Source organism: Corvus moneduloides, chromosome 15 (assembly GCF_009650955.1).
Source record: "Corvus moneduloides isolate bCorMon1 chromosome 15, bCorMon1.pri, whole genome shotgun sequence".
Taxonomy (NCBI): domain Eukaryota; kingdom Metazoa; phylum Chordata; class Aves; order Passeriformes; family Corvidae; genus Corvus; species Corvus moneduloides.
Window position 1 is genome coordinate 1007200 of NC_045490.1, and position 14949 is coordinate 1022148.

Here is a 14949-nt window from a genome sequence, read left to right on the forward strand (position 1 = left end):
GTCAGCCTGGCTGCCTCCAGCTGTGTGTCAGGGCAGTGCAAGGTCAAAGCAGCTCCTCTGCCTCCCCACCACACATTTCTGTGCCATGAAACCATCACTGGTTTGAATTCTTTCAAAGACATTTTGGAAATAAGAGCCACAGAGGAGGGGGGAAATCGTGAAGCAGAGACCAGAGGAATGAGCTTTCAAGTCTTACCAGAAATGAGTTTTCAGGGCTCTACCTACCAGTGAGTGCCAAGATCGGGAAAGGAAGGTTGAGGGTCAGATTAGGTTAGAGAAATGCAAGAAGTTTTATACAATGAGGGTGGGCAGGCCCTGGCACAGGGTGCCCAGAGCAGCTGTGGCTGTCCCTGGATCCCTGGCAGTGCCCAAGGCCAGGCTGGACATTGGGGCTTGGAGCAGCCTGGGATAGTGGAAGGTGTCGCTGCCCATGGCACGGAGGGGAAAAGAGGAGCTTTAAAGTCCTTCCAACCAAAATATTCTGGGATTCCGTGACTGTGATTGCTGGGAAGGGCCAGGGCACCCAGACAAGGGCGCAGCAGACAGGGCAGCCAAGGGACTCAAGGTCTGTGAAGAGCTTGTGAAAGACTGCTTTCGGTGGAGTCCTGAACTAATGGGGAACCAGGTGGATGTGGGAGACAGAGAGAGAAATGGTGGGAGGGAAGGGAAAGGAGGAATTTTGTGCTGTTCCATGCAATAAGCACGAATGGCCTGGAGGATTTGTTTCCACAGAGCAGGGCAAGTCCTTCTGGTTGGCAAACTAGAGCAGCTAAATTCCCCTGGCTCTCATGGTTCAGTGACACCACTCAGCCCCTCTGCTCGGCTTCCTCCCCCTCCACAGCAGATCAAGACAAATAGCCCACAGGCCCACGGCCACCTGGCCACACAGCAGGACAGAAAACTCAGAAGCTCTGCAAAATTACAGTGTCCCAAAAGTGCCACCACAGCACTGTGAGGGACCTTCAGCCTCCATAAGTGCAGGCAGGAAGCAGAGGTATAGAGGCTCCCAGGGTCAGGAATTGCATCCGGACCCACTCAATCACCACACTCATTTCAAGTCCTTATAGGAAGCTCCTGTATCAAGGGCTGCTGGCAGAAAGCCAGTTGCTGAATCAATTTTAGAGTGGCTGGTGAGGCAGGCAGAGCTCTAAAACTGGGATTTAATGAGGCTGAAGCAGTCAGACCTCTGCCCACGGCAGTGGCAGCCCCAGCCCAAGCAGAGGGTTCTGAAGCACCTTCAGCCAGGGGTCCCAACCCGCCCCCAGAACCAGGAAGGACAGACAAGGAGCAGACAAGGAGAACCAGTCTCATTTTTAAGAGAGACCACCAAAATGGTGTCTTGAGCCAAACCAGCAGGTACGGAGCTGGCAGAGGCAGGGCTGTGTGCAGGGAACACGGAGCGGTGACAGCTCACAGCCGGGCAGGACGGAGCTGAGCCGCTCCTGCTCTCAGCACCTCACAGACTCCTTTTGCCCCTCTGGAAAAAAGAGACAAGAGGAGCTGTTGTGGCAGAGTTCCCACCCCAGGGGCACTGGCCATGCTGCCCTTCCCAGTGTGAGGCACAGCACCGAGCTCTGTGAGGATCACCCGGGAGGGACAGAGCCAGGTGATACATGCAGGACAAGATGGATGTGCAGGGATGACCAAAGGGAAGGAGAAAGCACAGAGGAGGGAGCAGAGAGGGGGAAGAGACAGCTCTGTGCAAGGGCTGAAATGGATGTGAGGAAAATTAGCTGCAAATTACACCAATTATTGAGAGAAAAATGCTTCAGCTCCAGATGAAAATGCAGTGTCTGAGGCAGCACCAAAATGAACCAAGTACTGAGCATCAGCCCAGGCTGGGCCCCACCTGACCAGTGGCTTTGAGGGAAGGAGGGAAGGGATCAGGGGCTGGAGTATTGCAATTATGGCAAATCTAACCTACTGGGAAATGGCTCAATTAGGGGTTTTAAAACACAGGACATAAGAGGCAGGACCAGGTGCAACTGCTGCTCTAGGAAGAAAAATAAGTGCTTTCTTGACTCAAGGCTTTGATTGCCTGAACTACAATAAAAACTGCTTTTTTATTTTTAAGGGCTCTTGTTAACAATCTTGACAAGGCAGGACCTCCTTACTCCTGTATTTCTGCTCCAATTCCCCTTTGGAAAGACACATTTCACCCTGCACATTCTGGCCCAGAGAGGAGAACTGGTTGGTCCCAGGCATCACCTGAACCCTCTTGCTGAGCTTCAGGAGCAGATCCTGAGGCCACCAGACCCCTGCAGTGCCACTGGGTCGGGGACACGGTGTGGGGTAGGAAGGGACACACCCTGAGGGGTGCAGGGAAGTGCCTGGCACTGCTCTCCATGGCCCCAGGTCCCACCAGCAGGTTTCTGCCCCTTGTCCCTGCTGGGTGTCACACTCAGCTCTCCCTGGAGCCACCCTGGGGTCCCCACGCTGAGCTCTGTCACCCCCAGCCCCGGGGAGCCCAGCACAGCCCAGTGTCACCAGCATGCCCTGCTGACCCCTCCCACAGCTCAGCCACCTCTCAGGGGTCAGGCTTGAGAAGAAATACTCACTGCCTTCGCTCTGGCTGTCCTTGTTCGAGTTGTACACCTGAAAAACACAAGCAGAAAGTCTTATGAAGACCCTGGCTCCAGCTGGGCTGGAACTGCTGGCATGGCTGGTGTCACCCCAGTGTGTCTGCTGCCAGGACCTCCCCCAGCAGCCAGGTCCCCAAACACCACCGTGACCTTCTGCACACAAATGTTGGGCTGCCCCAGCTCTGGAGTTATGTTAAAATACTGACTAGGACAGCTCTTAAAATGAAAGAATGCAAATGGGATGGACCAGGTAAAACCAGAAATTACAGAGGTTTCTAAACCAAGTGAAGGCGGGGTTGGACTAGATGACCTCTAAAGGTCCCTTCCAACCCAAACTATTCCATGATTCTGAGACTCCTCTCCTGAAAGACACACATAAAGGATATAAACTTAGAGCAAAGCAGGCAGTTCCCTTATGGGCATTACAGGAACCTCTGGCGGGTCCGATCCGGGCAGAGAGCAGGTACCACCCTCCTCAGGTACAGCCTGAGCAAACAAGCAGGAGAGGAAAAGGAATGTCATTAATGTAGAGAGGACAAGAAGCGCAGCAGGATGAGGCACCGAATGCATCCAGCACTGCTCACAGCAGAGCCGCCACCAGGACTCCATCCCAAGCCTCTCCAGCCTTCAAATATTGATGCTCCTCCTCCCACCGCGATCACCACCACAGCTTGGCTGCGGGAGATTAAAGTGACATTTCAGTGGATACAGTAACAGGGGAAAACACTGGCAGAAGGTTTTAACCACGATGTGAGGGCAGTTTAAAAGCCCAGGATAATGCCAACAGCAGCTGTAAGAAGATCAGCCCTCAGACAGGTTGTATTTCTCCAGCTCAACAGAGTTAAAGTGGTTTAAAATAATCCTCCAGTGCTCAGAGTCCCACCAGGAACACGCACACACAACCCAGCACTCCAGCAGCATCCTGGATGTGGCCGAGTGGGCACTGTCCACTGAATAGGACAAAAGGCTGGTGAAGCTGTTGGGAACAGGGCTGGGAGCCCCCTTCCAAAGGGAGCAGGGAGCTGCCTGCATCACATGCTGCCTCCCGAAATAGCCAGCGGGCAAGGCAAGCTTCCAAAGGCCATGTTGATAGCAACACTCAGGCAGCAACCGGACGGGAGAGGCTCGGGGCTGCAGGCAGGGCTCTGCCTCCACGGGATCCCAGTCCCTGACATTAACAGGGAGGGTCTGTGCTTCCCACGGGGTCCCTGCCGTGGGGATCTCCCCCAGGAGCTCCAGCAGAAGGACGAGGCTGGGAAGCTGCCTGTGATGTTCTCAGAGGATCAGAGCCAGCGGCAGCCAGGCTCGGACGCTGCCGGCACAGGAGAGCTCACCTTGCTGCTCACCGGGGGTGCCCCAGCAACCCCCACGGTCAAAAACACCCTAGCAGGGCTGTGTGTCCCAGGGCACGTCACCAGCAGGGCACATAAACGGATTCCTTCCCTGGACGTCACCCAAACACGGGCCATTCCTGCGCTCTCCTGCTCGGGCACCAGCCGGAGCACGGCAGGACACCTTGGACCAGCTCCACCACCCAGGGCACGCTCGGGGAAGCACAAATCTGAGGGAGCAGCTCAAAACTGGGGTTTGGGCAGGGACTGATCCCGCCAAGGAGCACCTTCCCGCTCCCCCTCCCAAGACACCTGGCTACGTAACACAAGACCAAGCAGAGGTGATTGTTTGCAGGAGAAAATCCATCAGCCACATCTGGCGAGCGGGGGATGATTCAGCAGCAAAACCAGCTGCAGTCAGCAAGTGAGTTTTCCTCTAGGAACAGTGTTTATACCAGGACAATGAGTGGAAAGAGGGAAGGAAGCAGCTCCCCCAACAGCGCTGCTGCCCTGCAGCCCCACCATGGAGTCAGCCTTCCCTAAGGAAGTTCTTCCCTCCAACTGCAGTGCCTCTGCTGAGGGAGCACTGAAGGGAGCCTGTTACTCAAAGGCTGGGGGACACAAGGCCCTTCCTTGGGATCACACACAGACTTCGTGCCCTGGCTCACCCCACACACACAGGGAACACCAAATACAGCAAAGGATCAGGCTTGGAGCAACCCGGGATAGTGGGATGGTGGAATGGTGGGTGGAATGACAGGAGCTTTAAGGCCCTTCCAACACAAACCGCCCTGAGTCCTGGTGCACAGCACAGCAGCTCCAGGGAGATCCTCTGCCTGCACATTTGCTCTTCCAGTTTGGATCCATGAAACAACAGAGGCTGTTAATCACCAGAGACTGCTCTTAAAACAAGGGAAAAGGGCAGACAAGGAAACACAATACGCTTATGCCATTAATTGCAAAGCATGCACACAATGAGAGGGAAGTTTCACACAGAGGTCAACAGCAACCATAAAACACAGAGACACTGCCACTCTACACCCATCTGATCGAGGACAAACCTTTTATCCATTGTCTCTGTTACTCCACTAACACCACTCTACACCAGCAGCGTTTTAACCAAGCCCCAAGTCTGTAATACCCCTTTCCTTTTCCAAGAAATGCTTTTCCTATACTGCCTCAAATCTTTTAGAGAGGTTTTTCAGGATAAGAGAAAGTTTCCAAGTTTGAGGAAAGGGCTGCTGCGTAAGAGGTCCAAGAGTGAGGCTCCTCCAGTGCCCCCAGGGTCACCTCTGCTCTGCTGGCAAACCCCTCGGGCTCCTGCCTTGGCAAAGGTCGCTCCTGTCCAGCCTGGCCCTAGGGACGTTGATATTCCGCTCTTTCTAAAACAGCTCTGATAACAGGCAGGACTTAAAGCAGAAGAATGCATTTGAAGATGAAGCCTCACACACAAGGCAGTTCATGGACCAACCTCCCCCTGTGAAAGGGTGCAGAATTTTAAAGAGGTTCTTGCTATTCCCCACACCACACACACGGCACCGAGCCCGGGACTGCAGCACCTCTGTCCTGGGAGAGACGGGCTGGGAGCACCTCAGAAAGGCTCTTCTGAACCCTCTTCCAAACAACTGCCAGGTGCTGGATTTGATTTTCCCCCCACCCTCACCCTCCCTCTCACACGTCTTTGCACCATTCCCATGCCCAGGCTGGCTGTGGCTGCCTCACACCAGACACAGCTCTGGGACGGGGGCTCCGACGCCTGTGCCAGGGGAACACGAAGGGACAGTGCGGTGACACCTCACAGGGTGACAGCATCCAACACACAGCTCGTGGGAGCTCTGCCGAGGACAGGGCCTGGGCAGGAGCTCTGCAGACACACACATTGCCCAGCACCATGCCAGACAATAAAACACCATTAAATGAGTATATTTTTATGCTCACACGCTGTTTTTCCTGTTGTAACACACTCTGGAGAAAACAGCCCTAAACCCAGAGAGTTTCTTGTGAAATAAAAAGCTTCTTTCACTTTCCAGTATTAGTCACTGACAAAGGGTGGGAAATCTGAGAGAAGAAGCATTGCTGGGAGGTGAAGGGCCTCTGGCCCACGGACACATGTGGGAACAGGCTGGGTTATAAAACTTCCAGAATTGGGACTAGTGACTAACGTGGAGACAGATCCCTGCCCTGCAGCACTGCGATGCTTTAGCATCTCGCTCTCACTAATTATTCCCATTTGACTGTATCTCCAGAGCCAAAATATCCTTACCAGGCAGTTTCAGAAGTGATGTGTATAGAAAAAAAAAATATTAACATAGGATAAAATGTACAGACCTTGGTGTCTTGTATTTAGTTTTCCGAACTCCTACTGTAGGTGTTCAAATATCCTCAACAAAACCAGACTGTATCTTTTTTTTTAGCAGAAGCTACTGCTGCTTCATTCCTGCAGGATAATTGCTGTTTGGAAGCTTAAAGAAGGCTTTTACTACGAGCTATTATTGAAAAATTCCAAGATGCATCTGTAAGTAATCCAGAAAGATAAATTTTGTAAGAGCAGTTACAACTTGTGACTACTTTGACACTTGTACTATGCTCAGTTATGAACTTGATATTTAAGATAATTCATCAAAGAACCAGTTATCCGCTTTGGTGAGACATTTCACCAAATACATGCTGTGCTTTGCAGAGGAAATGGTTTTATAGGGATGATTAAGAGGTCTGTGATGTTCGAGGGTGTGGTAGAGGAACACACAGCCCAGGAGGCAGCTCCCCGCTCCCCTGGAGCTGGAGGGATGAGCTGGGGTCACTCACAGCCCAGTGTTTGTTCCTGGATTCATGTCCCCAGCCTCACATGGACCAAAGCCTGGGCAGAAGCAGCAATGCAGGTGCTGCACCTGCTCCTGCCCCCTCCAAATTCAGTCCTGCTATTGCCACACATCCCAACACCAGAGATGTGGATCATGGAAACATCAGCTGTGGATTTTCGTAATCAGAAATCCTCTGAAAGACACCATCTGGAGCCTAAAACATTCCTACAGCCACTGACAGCTGCCATCTGGAGCCTAAACACCTCTACAACTACTGTTGGCCACCACTGAGAGCCTAAAGCACTCCTACAGCCACCAAGAGTCACCATCCAGAGCCTGAAAGACCCTTCAGAGACCATCCAGAGCCTAAAATAGTCCTACAGCCACCGATGGCCACCATCCAGACCCGACAGTAGTCCTACAGCCACTATTCATCATCTGATGCCACTTTCTGCTTGTGCACAGATAAATCAAGAAGAATTCAACCCATCAGTTTTCCAACCTGATCCTAAACAAACTGCACCCATGACATGCAAAGAACAAATGGGTATGTGAGTGGTTTGGGTTGACACTGGATTGTGGGAAAAGAAAAGGAAGGAGTTGGGAGTTGGAAGGGGAACTACAAAAAGATGATGTTGAGTAATTTCATTTCTATTTCCTCATTTCAGCGGTCACGCTGTTGCCCATGGTGCTCATTAACCTCCACAAGACAGGGGCTGTGCTTCCCTATGTGTGCCACAAACACACATTTCCATGAACACACAGACAAAAAGCAGATTTTTGTTTAAAGTTCAAAACCCAAAACGGCCCAACCTAAGCTGCACCCCTTGGAGGCTGCAGTTTTTAGCATGGTTCCCTAAATCCTTCAAACTCCAACATGGGCATAAAATTCTGCCCAACAGCTAAAATCTAGAGGATAGGATTGTCCAGCTGCTCAGAGGGAAGAGGGGTTTAAGGAAAACACTGGAGACCAAGAGGCCAGCAGCCCTGGTTTGCAGAGAGGGGGATCTCCATCAGAAAAGGATTTCAACTCCATGCCCTGGCGTGGAAGATTCCACCTCACGCTCCTTTCACTGGTGCCAGGACCTTCCCTGCAAGCCAGACTTTCCATGTGGACTGTCAGAATGGGCCAGTCCTGCCAGAATTCCCTGGTCTCCCTGGGGGAGCGTGGTGTTTGCAAGGTCCAGAGCAATGGGAGGAAATGCTGCAGTGTTATGCAATTTCCTTGTGATTCATATTCAGAAATCCTCAAAACAGCCAGGAACGAGTCTTTCAACTTTCAGCTCAAAAGATGCCCCAGCCCAAAGGGTATAAATAGATGTGATATTCCTTCACAACTGGGAGCCCAAGTGGCTTCCCAGCCACGCTGGGACGGTCTGGGAAGCCATGGACAGGAGGAGCACAGACATTCCACATGGGTGTTTTGCAACCATTTTATAAGGGACAACGGGCTGCAGACCAGAGTTCCAGCTGGAGTCTGGCCACCCCGACTGACTCAGCTGCTGCTGGGAGTCTGCAGCACCCCGAGCACCCCGGAGCTCACAGAGAGCCCTGCCCCAGCCTCGCTCAGCCCGGCAGCGGGAGAGCTGGGAATCCTACACATCCCTTCTCCACACCTTAACTGCCCTGCAACAGAAGGAACAAGCCTTTCCTCCTAATGTCTTCCTCACTCGGACACCAGGGATGTGCCTGATTGTGTCCCCCCAGTCCCCAGTGTGTCCTGCAGGGCCCTCCATGGGCACAGCGATGCCCAGAGCGGGGCTGGAGCTCCAGCACCCAGGGATCCCTCAGAGGTGGCACAGGCCTGGGGCAGGGGGGCACCCTGTATCCTGTCCCTGCAGCAACAGGAAAGGGGTCAGAGGAAGAATGGAAGGAAGGAAGAGGAGAGGAGGAATCACAGGCATGAGCCACACAGGCAGGACCCTCTGGACCTGCCCCTGAGCTCGGCACTGCGGAGCTGCTCCGCTGGGACACGGCCCCAGAGCAGGATCCCAGCAAAGCTCATGTACAAGAATCCTATTTCCTTGTTAAAAGCAGGACATCTGGCAACCTTGATGAAATCAGCCCTTGTTTCTGGCTCTGCCTTATCAACCCTGTTCTATTTTTGTCCTAGAGCCAGGTTTTCATACTACAAGCAGGATTTTCATAGCTAGACTACACTGTGTTGTGGTTAGAAGTAACCTTCCTTGCTCTGGGAGCCAGAAGGATTTAGATAGGAGTATGATCTCTCTCCCAGGCTACATCCCTGCAAACCTCTCTGCAGCAGGAGGGGAGGGAAAAATTTTGCCTTGCTTCCCAAGTGGAGAACTTGGCAGGGCAGCAGAAACCCACTGTGAAATGCTGGTTTATGTCATGCAGACGAAGCTGTTCGTTTGGAAGAGGGTGGCCAGGGACCCTGGCAGCTCCTTCCTTCCTTCCTTCCTTCCTTCCTTCCTTCCTTCCTTCCCTCCCAACCTACTGTTCATCACAGTTGGAGCCATCTCCCACCTCGTGTCCCCCTTTCTCTCCTCTCCTCCTTCCTTCCAACATAAATTTCAGCTTCAAACTTATACCCTGAGCCTGATTAAAAGACAGAACAGAAAAATCTATCATAAATGAAGCATCTGGGGGGCTTGAATCCTCTACATGGGTCTTGCTCTTCTGTCTCTCGGAGCTGAACTAAAGGATGGTTCTAATTAAAAACAAGCCCACATTTTATTACAAGTGCAGGCATTCCCAAGGGCCTCGGAGCCGAGGCTGGCCGGGCTCCCCGCCAGCCAGCTGGGCTGCTTAGCTCAGCGCAGTTATATAACCATGTTTGTCACCCAAGGAAACAATCACCTGGGCCAGAACAAGGCAAAAAATTACCTGGGTCAAACTGTCAACTTCCCATGGCTCACTCTGAACAGGGAATGCAGCAGCAGCCACTCTGGGGTTGTGTGGGAGCGAGGGGAGCAGAGCGTGTCAGATACGCGGCAGCCTCGGAATAACGCAGCTAAAGGTCAACTGCTCCAACAAAATACATTTTTGGAATAACTAAAGCGCTTAAAGTTTCCCAGAGCAGCATTTTTAAGCGAGCCCAGCGAAGCAGACATGCTGGGATCACTCAAATCACTGATTAGAGTGAAAACTTCTACTGGTCTAAGCTTCCCCCAAGTTTTCTAGGATGCTTGAGCAACAACTTGCACATCCTCCTGCGGCAGCTCTGCCTGGAGCCCGGCCAGCCCCAGCCAGCACACACGCCCTTCCTCCTCCCAACGTCTGCTGACGAACACGGGCTCTCAGCACATCAAACCCAGCCTAATTTTAAATGACAGTGTCATCTTTATTTTTAAAATAACTGCAACACAGCCGTGCCTGGTGCTCCTCCTCTGTGGAAGAGCTTTGACACTGCCCGGGTGTTCCGAACAACAGTGGTGGCTTAGCGCCAGGACTGGCTCAATCACCACTGCCTGGTGCTTTAAAGACTGGGATATCCCTGAGGGGAGACCACTTTCAATCCCCAGTTTGCACACCTGGGGACAGGTGTGGGGCAGCACAGAACCTGAGGGTCCAGGGAAGGCAGCAGAAAGGGGACACAGTCCCATCCCTCCTCTCCCAGAGACACTTCTGTAAGCCCAGGGTGGCTGCAGAGGTTTCCTGGACCAGTCCTGGAATGCAGCACAAGGTTATTCCCTGGAGCTGGGAGCCAGGCTGATGGAGATTTAAAGGTTCCTGGTGTTCCTCTCCAAAACTGCAGCACCACGTTTAACCCTTTCCAGACAGGACCTGAAATTCTGCAACACTCATAACCTCCCTGGGAAACCCTCAGCCCTGCCTGTACCCACCCCAGGGGCTGCCAGCACTCACCAGCACCATTTCCACCACCCAACAAACACTGGTTCAGAGTCCACGTGGGACACGTCCACTGCACCCTGCCACGGCCTGAGCCTGCAGCCTGCCTGCTCCTGACCCCAGTCCTGCTCCTGATCCTGCCACAGCCCAGCTCCACACACAGATCTGCCACGAGTGACAAACCGAGGGTGAATACAGAAATCAAATTATTAAAGCAACAGAGTCTGAAGACCTTCTTCTGGGGCTGCAGCTGGGAGAAGAAAAACCCCTGGGTGAGGGATGGTGGGGGGGCAGCAGCAGGACAGTAAATCACTACTTAAAACCAAATCTGAGACCCAATAAAGGAGGAAATAATGGAAGAGGCTAGTGTTGCGAGTCATTGTAGCATGAACCATTTACTTTAATTTTTAATTTAAAGTAGGAAACAATACTGTAATAGTCTATTTAAATTGGCAGGGAAATTTGTTCTCCCAACATGGAGCTATTCCCTGAATTTCTACGTTTTGCCTGATCAAATAACTCTTAGCAGAGGTGATAAAGAGAGGAAAGGAAAGTGAGTACACTCTCTTTGGTCTGTCACTCCAGCTGAGGCTCTGTGCCTCCCTGCTGAGGCTGCCAGCACGGCTGAAGGGTGGACAGCAAGTTCCCACCAAACCACGACACGAAATCACTGGATGCAAGCACCCTGCACCCTCCCCTGGGGCTGGATCACCTCTCTGGGCCCAGGCTCACAAACAAGTTGCTGCAAGCAGCTGCTCCATCCTGTTCCACATCTGTGCAATCCAGGTTCGATTATCCCCGTTCCCCAGGCACCCCACAGACCCCACCCACCTCTCAGCACCACCTCACCTCCGGCCTGAACCCAAAACCCAAGAACACACCTGCAGCAGAGCTGCTGGGTGTCCCACACAGCAGACATGTCCTGTGCCATGTCCTGTGGATCAGGACCCACACTCGCATCCCCAGCCCTCACCCCCTGTGAGTCCCCCTCGGGGGTATCAGCAGTGACATAACACAGAAGGAGAAAAGTGGCTGCCACCGGGCCCCCAGCAGAGGCAACATCTCCCAAAGGGAGAGCAAAACCCACCTGGGTGTCCTGGGACCAACCACGCCAGTGTCCAGGCAAAGCCAAACTTTTGTAGACAACTTCTGCAGCACAGGCCCCAAGGAAGAGCCAGGAATGCATTACAGAAACAGTGAGGTATTCACACCAGAGACAGGAGCCCCTGCTCTGCTCCTGCACATCCCCAACAACACAGCTGGAACGAGAGGTCACAAACTTGCCAAAACTGGGTGGGACAGCACTTCTAGGTGTGTAAAAGCAATCCAGAGAGCTCTTTTCTCTTTTAAAAATTATCTACAATGCTTCTCTAAGTATTTTTCTCTCAAACAGCTTCTCAAGCAGAGGACAAACCCCAGCAGCCGCAGTGACTCCAGCTGGGTGAGCCGTCAGCCACTGAAGCGGCAGTTGCTGGAACCAGGAATAAAAGCCTGAAGTCAAGGCTTAAGACCTCACTGGCTTAAGTGCTTTAGAAGCAAAATAAAAGCTTACAAACTCCATGTAAAGTTACTGCTATTACAGGCTTAAATGGGTTACCAAACAAGGGAGGGAGAAGGAGGGAGCAGCAGCAAGAGCACGTGATACGTGAACTAACATGGAACATGATTCTCTGAGGATCCTCTACCACCACCTTGTCCCCAAAAAGGGCAGAGAATTTCTTTGGGCAATAATCCTGAACTGGGGGATGCAAAAAAAAGCCAAGCAGAAGCTCCCCTGGGCCAGTTTGGGGCCCACTGGGACTCACCACCACCATGGCTCCCTGCACTGGGAGGTGGCATGGATGGTCCCAGAGCATGGAGAGACTGAGTTCCAGTTCAGGGAAAGTTCACTGGGTTGTCTGGGTTGGGGAACACATTAGAGGCAAAAAGAAGCAGCAAACAATAGAAACTTAGACATTAAGAGTGGGGAAAAAATGTTCTGTTCACTAAAGAGAGAGACAGGGAGATGAAGAAGCAGCAACAGGAATGACTCAGGTCATAGAGAGCAACAAAAAAAAAAAACCAATCTGCTACAAGCAAACAAACCCAGGCAGGCTGAAGGCCATGAAAACCTGCAAGACAGAGTACACAAAACAAACATCTTTTCCAGAAAGCTGACAAAAACACGTCTGTGGGATTGAGAGCATTATCAAAGCTCAGCATGAAAAAGGCTGTGAGGAAAGGCACTGAAGAGACAAGACACGGAGCAGACCCTGGGGAGAGCAGAGCAGAGAACACGGCGATCGCTCCGGCACTCGCCCACAGGCTCCCCGTGCAGAGAGAAGCAGACCACAGACACCGTCTGTACTCAAAGATGCTCTGGCTGAGGATTTTTCTCCCATCTCTGATACCTGAGATGGAACAAATTCAAGTGATAAAGCAGCTCTGCAGCTCCAGTGAGTTCCAACACAGTGTGAGGGGTTGGGAAGGGGTGCAGTGGGTGCCTGTCCGTCCCTCCGCAGCCACGCTGGGACTGAAGTCCTTCAAGTGAATTTACTTTTTGAATGAGCCAAGATAACAGGAATGCCGAGGTTGAAAGCACTGGAGTGAGTTCAAAAGACAACGTTTCCACTGGGCAATAAATCTCTCACCATTTTGTATAATTAAACAAGGAAAAAGAAAAACAATTTCAGAAAGAATTCCCAGAAGCAGTATCTGAGGAGGAGGCGGGAGGCGTGCTGGACAGGAATGTGGGGCTGGGCTCTGCTGTCACTGCCACTCGAACAGCGGCCGCATCTCCGGGCAGCAGGGCTGAAGGAGCTCCAGGACCGCTGACCAGGTGTCCCACCAGGAGCACTGGGACAGGACCACGGCACAGGGCGCTCCGGAGGCACCATCCCAGCCATCGCACGCGGGCTCGGAGCACGGCCGGAGGGCTGCAGCAGCCATGCAGACAGGGGAGGGAAGCGGCTCCGATTTGAGGATGCGCCGAGTTTGGGACCAGCCGGGACGGGAGCGCTGTCCCCGCTCCGAGCAGCGCCGACAGCCGCGGGGGCGGCTCGGGGCTCACATCGCCCCGCCAGAGCCAGGGCAGGGGGGCAGCCCCGGGGACCCCGCAGAGCCCGGGGCCGAGGGGGGTCCTGTGCCAGCCCCGCGGGGCACAAGTGCCGTGAGTGGCCGGTCTCAGCTGCCATCTAGTGGGGAGCGGCCACAGGGCACCCGCGGCTCCCATCGCTGAGGTGGGAAAAGACCCCCAACACCACCGAGTCCAGTGTGCCCCATCCCCACCTCGTCCCCAGCCCAGAGCTCTGAGTGCCACCTCCAGCCCTTCCTTGGGCACCTCCAGGGATGGGCACTCCAAACCTCCCTGCGCAGCCCCTGCCAAGGCCTGAGCACCCTTTCCATGGGGAAATTCCTGCTGCTGTCCACCCTGAGCCTCCCCTGGCCCAGCCTGAGGCCGTTCCCTCTCCTCCTGTCCCTGTTCCCTGGGAGCAGAGCCCGACCCCCCCGGCTGCCCCCTCCTGTCAGGGACTTGTGCAGAGCCACAAGGTCCCCCCTGAGCCTCCTTTGCTCTACACTCACTCACCACAACCTTACCTAAATGCTTACCTTGTTCTTTCCCACAAGACACAGCCTAATTTGTGCCTCTCCTAAACCCACAGCCCAGCACAGCCACCAGCAGCCAACACAGCTTTTATTCCTGACTCAGGTTCCAAAGAAGCTTCAGAATTGCTCTGGCCTCCACCATCTACATTTGCAAACTGCACCAGCAGAGGAGAAAATCCATAAGAAACTGATCCTGAGTATCTTAACAAAACCAAACACCACTGCTCCGTCATGGAGTTAGCAGTTTCTCCTGTTTCCAGCCTCTGTAACATGGAAGAAAACCCAAAGTCAACACGGGGGCTTTATCCAAATGAATAACAAGTGGTAAGAGTTAACGGCGTGATGAGAGCTGTCTGGAGGCTGCTCTGACTGTGAGACACAGCGTAAATCTTCTCGAGTTGTGACAAATGTCTTGGCTAATGCAGCCACATTCTATGTTTAAATCTCACTAAGATGTAATTTGACATTTGGGTTTACTTTTTTCATTATAATTAAGAAACAAGCTCCAGTCCGCGTTAATCTCTCCACAGCCTGAATTTGCACATGGAATTACCGTCCCCACCGTGCCAATCCTTCCCCACACTCTACAGTCAAATCAAAGGAAAACCAGACATTCTTTCCAGTAGGGCTCTTTGGTTACAGAAACACAGTCAAAGCATAGGATGGATATTTCTAGGAGTCCAAAGGTTAAATCCTCATCTCTTGCACAAGGAAATCCCCGTGGAGAAGGTAACATGCTGCACCCTGGCGTTACAAGATAAGAACCCCAACAAAACAGCCCACAGCTCCATTTCTGATAGATGGAGGAGGATAACTGAGGACAAGGAGCTGCCTCAT

The 14949-nt window shown here is 52.8% G+C and overlaps 1 protein-coding gene across 4 annotated transcripts in view; it reads right to left on the reverse strand.

Moving 5' to 3' along the window:
* The window catches only part of ARHGAP26 (Rho GTPase activating protein 26), a 102523-nt gene that overhangs the window by 51500 nt on the left and 36074 nt on the right, over nucleotides 1–14949 (reverse strand). For all 4 annotated transcript variants that reach the window (XM_032124598.1, XM_032124597.1, XM_032124599.1 and 1 more), the window contains exon 12: nucleotides 2559–2595. In XM_032124598.1, the coding sequence (XP_031980489.1) occupies nucleotides 2559–2595 (37 nt within the window). The remainder of the gene's footprint in view (nucleotides 1–2558; nucleotides 2596–14949) is intronic.